The following is a 4,636-nucleotide window of genomic DNA, read 5'->3' as shown; positions in this document are numbered from 1 at the left end:
GACCCAGATGCGGGCGGCCACGATCGCCCGGCCTCCCGGGGGCCCGGGTCCAGGCGGGATGGCTGAGCCAGCGGCGCTAGGACCCCCGGGCAGAGCCTCGGGGAAGGCAGTCGGGGGGGTGGGCGGGATACCTTACTTGGTGCCCCCGCGGTCACCCTCTGAGCACGCCGCCCAAAATAGCCCCCGGCGCCCGCCGGTCTGTCTCGTGGCCGGGAGATGGCTGCTGTCTCCGACCCCGTGGACCTGCGTGCGCCCTGGAGACCCGCGCGCCCCGAGCCCCCTCCCACCCGCTTCCACCAGGTGCACGGTGCCAACATCCGCGTGGACCCCTCCGGGACGCGGGCCACACGCGTGGAGAGCTTCGCTCACGGCGTATGCTTCAGTCGCGAGCCGCTGGCCCCGGGCCAGGTATTCCTGGTCGAGATCGAGGAGAAAGAGCTGGGCTGGTGCGGGCACCTGCGCCTCGGCCTGACCGCGCTGGACCCCGCCACCCTGGCCGCCGTGCCCGAGTTTTCGCTGCCCGACCTGGTCAGCCTCGGCCACACCTGGGTCTTCGCCATCACGCGCCATCACAACCGCGTGCCCCGGGAGGACCGCCCGGAGGCAGAGGCGTTGGCTCCCAGCCGCCCCCCTGCCCTCCTGGTGGAACCGTATCTGTGCATCGAGCAGTTTCGAATTCCCCGCGACCGTCTGGTGGGTCGCAGCCGGCCCGGGCTCTACAGCCATCTCTTGGATCAGCTGTATGAGCTGAACGTGCTGCCTCCGACCGCGCGCCGCAGCCGCCTGGGCGTTCTTTTCTGTCCGCGCCCGGACGGCACGGCCGACATGCACATCGTCATCAACGGCGAGGACATGGGCCCCAGCGCCCGGGGGCTGCCAGCCGCCCAGCCCCTCTACGCAGTGGTGGACGTGTTTGCCTCCACCAAGAGCGTGCGCCTGGTCCAGCTCGAGTATGGCTGTAGGTATCCCCCCCCTTGGGCAGCGACCCCTCCTGGCCCAGCGTGGGGACCGCAACTTGCTAGGATTCCCAAGCCAGCTGGCAAGGCCCTGCCTGGTCTGTCCAGCGTTAGTTTCGAAGTTGGGGGAATCTGACTTCAGATTCTCCCTCTGTTTGCGATCTTGGACAAGTAGCTCCCTGGCTCTGGGCCTCAGTTTGGCCATCTTGGCTGTGATCCATTAGGATCTTTGCTTTGCTAGTATTTTCTGTATTAACCTAGGGCAGGGATTCTAAACTGATTTTACACTTGGGCTGCTGTGTAAATGCTTTGCTCTTTTTTGTTTTGTTTTTTTGTTTTTTTTTCTTTAAATCCTGTGCTCTTTTATTAGACAAATGCTCCTGGATTTGAGATCCCAGTTTATTTTTTTAAAGATTTTATTTATTTATTCACGAGAGAGAGAGAGAGAGAGAGAGAGGCAGAGACACAGGCAGAGGGAGAAGCAGGCTCCATGCAGGGAGCCTGATGTGGGACTCAATCCCTGGTCTCCAGGATCACGCCCTGGGCCGAAGGCAGCGCTAAACCGCTGAGCCACCCGGGCTGCCCTGGACATCCCAGTTTAAAGGCATTGTAGGTGCCAGAGTGAGACGTCTTAATCATAGGGTCTGGCCCTTTATAGCTCCATTAAGTCCCTTTTTTATGAATTCAGTGAACTAGAACCCCTTTGGTGTCAGACCTGTGCTGGAGCCTGGGCCGTGCACAGGGGAATCAGGCACTACCTATAGCCCTCCACCCCCAAAACTGCTAAGGGAGGGTTAAAATAGAAATTGGCAGCATTGTGGATGTTTTGAAAGAGGTACTTATCTCAACCACACGTGCAGCCCAATGACGAAACCTAGGCCTTCAGAGCAGAAGTAACTAGCCCAAGCTAATGACAAAGGGAGAACCAGGACCTAGATCTTCTGGATGTCAGCCTCAGACCCCTCCCCCTCCATTTTAGTTTGTCTTTGACAGCCTTCTCTCCACAGTGCCGTCCCTGCAGACTCTGTGCCGCCTAGTCATCCAGAGGAGCGTGGTGCACCGGTTGGCCATTGATGGGCTCCACCTGCCGAAAGGACTTAAGGATTTCTGCAAGTATGAGTAGAGGCCTGCAGCCACCCTGGAACTGGGCCACATGAGCCTGTCCTGGCCCCGGAGCTGTGGCTGGTCTGAAACTGGCCATACTGCTGCTAGCCAGGCCTGGAAATAAACACAGCCGGTGCAGACACCAATCACTGGAGGGTCTCCTTGCCCTGGAAGCCCATGAGGGGCACTTCTTTTAGAATCACTGTGGGTCAGCAGGTCTGAACAAGAGAGAGCATTTCTGATGTCACCAAGACCAGTGGTTCCTAGCCTGGGACCCTACTCATTCAGGTTCTCTGGGATAAACTAAAGAGCTGATGCCCCAAACCCCATTTCCAGAGATTCTCATTCCATTTGTCAGAGGATCAGGCCTAGACCTTGTTCTTTTGTAAAAGCTCCTCAGAGATTCTAATACACAGCCAGGATTTAGGATTCCCCTAGAATAGAGATCTTGATTTTGGCATATATAATAACCATTTGAGGGACTTTGAAAAATACTGCTAACTGGATCCGACTCTGGGATTCTGATTTAATTGGTGTGAGGTGAGGCCGGGCATCAGGATTTCTGAATGCTCCCAGGAGAATTTAATGTGCATCCCAGGGTGAGACCCAGTGCCCTGGACCAACGACATCATTTTGGAGATGGGAAGCCAAAGCCTAGGATGGAAATGTATTCCAAAGTCACACAGCAGATGAATGAGTGCAGAGCACTCCTCTCATGCTGCAGAGCACAAAGCACTTGCCTCTATTTGTATCTCTGATCATTTGCTTCCATACAAATAGCTTCATATCATCCCTACAACTTCTGGTGAGGTAGTGGGTAGTCATTACTTCCACTTTACAGAGGAGAATATCGAGGAACAAAACTGTCTGAGTGATTTGCCCAAGGTAGAGGTAAGAACCTAGAATGTCCAGTTCCTGGTCCAGCACTCTTTTAACCCCATCCCATTGTAATATACAGGTTCTAGAATGAACAGGTCAATGCTGTGAGGTGGGTTCCAGGTGTAAAGGGCAGGGACTATGAGGTGACATTCTAGAATGGTGGGAAGGGTAGGACAGGAGGCAGATGACTGTTCCCTCACAAACGGGGGCTTTGGGGCAGCCATGTCCTACTTCGTGTCTCCACAAACTCATCAAGGTCTTCTGCCTTCCAGCCAAGGTGAGAGAGGGGCTCCTGGAATTGGAAGGGGTACCACAGCTTTCCCTGAAAACTTGTTTCCTGGCTCTGGGGAGGTGGAGGTTCTGCTGGACATTTTTGGGCTGGCCCTAGAGTCAATTCTGTGAAGAAAGCCATTCCAAAAGTCCTTGCCAGGAACTACCTGCTTGCTCACTCGTTCATTCAACAAACACTTCTCCATTCCTTACTTGGTGCTGGGGACTGGGGGTGTGGATATGAATAAAACACCTAGTTCCCAACCACTAGACAGCCCTCCTGGGCTGGTCTTAATTGCTCCTGTTTAATATTCTGCTCCTATGCCCTGCCCCTCAGGGCCTCCTGAAAGAGACCAAGAATAACATTCCATCTCATTCTTGTCTCTACAGGTGGGGCTGCTTCTCCAGGCTCATCCCTTGGCCTCTACAGTCCTGTAGAGCCAGTGGTGGTGGCCTCTGGTGGACTAGGCCCACTGAGCCAGAAAGCTGAGCAGGTGGCACCTGTTGCCCAGGCCTGGGGCCCAGCCCTGGCAGTGCCGGAAGCCAGGGGCTGCCCTGGGGGGGCTAGCTGGGAGATACTACAGTGGACTGAGTATGGCCGATACAACCACAAATTCCCCTATGCAAGGCAGCCAGAGAGCCTGGGCTGGGAGGATGGCTGCTCCAGAAGCAGAGCTCCCCAGCTGGGTGGCCCCAGCAGGCCTGGGCCCCTGCTGCTGTGTGGGCTGTCACCAGGGGTTCTACCGATGCCCTCCAAGGCAGGGGGGACGGAGGCCTGCTCCCAGCCTGACATCTGCATCCTTACCCTGGCCATGATGATCGCTGGCATCCCCACCGTGCCTGTCCCAGGCCTGAGGGAAGAGGACCTGATCCGGGCCGCTCAAGCTTTCATGATGGCCCATCCAGAGCCAGAAGGGGTTATGGAAGGGGCGCGGTGCGAGCAGACACATGCCCACACAGCCTCAGGGCAAATGCCCCTAATGAGATCCAGGAGAGGCCAGCCTCCTGGCTCCTGCTTGTAGCTGGATGAAATAGCACCAGACACATAGGGTGGCTTCTCCGCATGGTTTTTGGGCAGACAGAATTGGGGGTACCTGTGACAAGGATGGGGGGAGAGGGTGGTTGTTTGAGCCACCCTGATGAACACAAGCCTTTCATCTGAGTCATCAGGGCCCAGACCCCAGAAGTTTCTCCAGATACCACTAAGTCAGGAGATAGGTCTTCTCAGGGTAGTTACAATGAAAATTACCTGAGGGAGCCCAGCTTGGAGTGGAGGCCTCTTTTGTACAGTTTTGGGATTTGATCAAGATGTACAAAGTCCTAGGCCATGTGAACTTTCCTCTTACCTTACATTTCTCAGCCAGCTGAAGGCAAGTGAAGGGACGGACCAGAGGCAAGGAAGGAAAATGAACAGTTATTTGAGCGCC

The 4,636-nt window shown here is 55.8% G+C and overlaps 2 protein-coding genes across 2 annotated transcripts; both read left to right on the top strand.

The window, feature by feature from the left end:
• Nucleotides 1-117: 117 nt before the first annotated feature.
• On the top strand, nt 118-2,206 carry NEURL2 (neuralized E3 ubiquitin protein ligase 2). The gene is made up of 2 exons (XM_025470265.3): nt 118-958; nt 1,964-2,206. Exons 1-2 carry the CDS (start codon nt 217-219, stop codon nt 2,077-2,079), a joined length of 858 nt encoding a protein of 285 aa, XP_025326050.1. The 5' UTR covers nt 118-216; the 3' UTR covers nt 2,080-2,206.
• Nucleotides 1,988-4,257, top strand: SPATA25 (spermatogenesis associated 25). Its single transcript, XM_025470266.3, has 2 exons — nt 1,988-3,216; nt 3,600-4,257. The coding sequence occupies exons 1-2, from the start codon at nt 3,096-3,098 to the stop codon at nt 4,229-4,231; spliced, it is 753 nt and encodes a 250-aa protein (XP_025326051.1). The 5' UTR covers nt 1,988-3,095; the 3' UTR covers nt 4,232-4,257.
• The last annotated feature ends 379 nt before the right edge of the window (nt 4,258-4,636 follow it).

Source organism: Canis lupus, chromosome 24, assembly GCF_003254725.2.
Source record: "Canis lupus dingo isolate Sandy chromosome 24, ASM325472v2, whole genome shotgun sequence".
NCBI lineage: Eukaryota > Metazoa > Chordata > Mammalia > Carnivora > Canidae > Canis > Canis lupus.
The sequence above is the reverse complement of the archived record's forward strand: the minus strand, read 5'-3'. Positions and strand labels throughout refer to the sequence as shown.

Coding starts and splice junctions, on each gene's coding strand:
- NEURL2 (XM_025470265.3), top strand. CDS start 217: ATGGCTGCTGTCTCCGACCCCGTGGACCTGCGTGCGCCCTGGAGACCC. Junction 959..1,963: donor GGTCCAGCTCGAGTATGGCT/GTAGGTATCCCC, acceptor TTCTCTCCACAG/TGCCGTCCCTGCAGACTCTG.
- SPATA25 (XM_025470266.3), top strand. CDS start 3,096: ATGGTGGGAAGGGTAGGACAGGAGGCAGATGACTGTTCCCTCACAAAC. Junction 3,217..3,599: donor TCTTCTGCCTTCCAGCCAAG/GTGAGAGAGGGG, acceptor TTGTCTCTACAG/GTGGGGCTGCTTCTCCAGGC.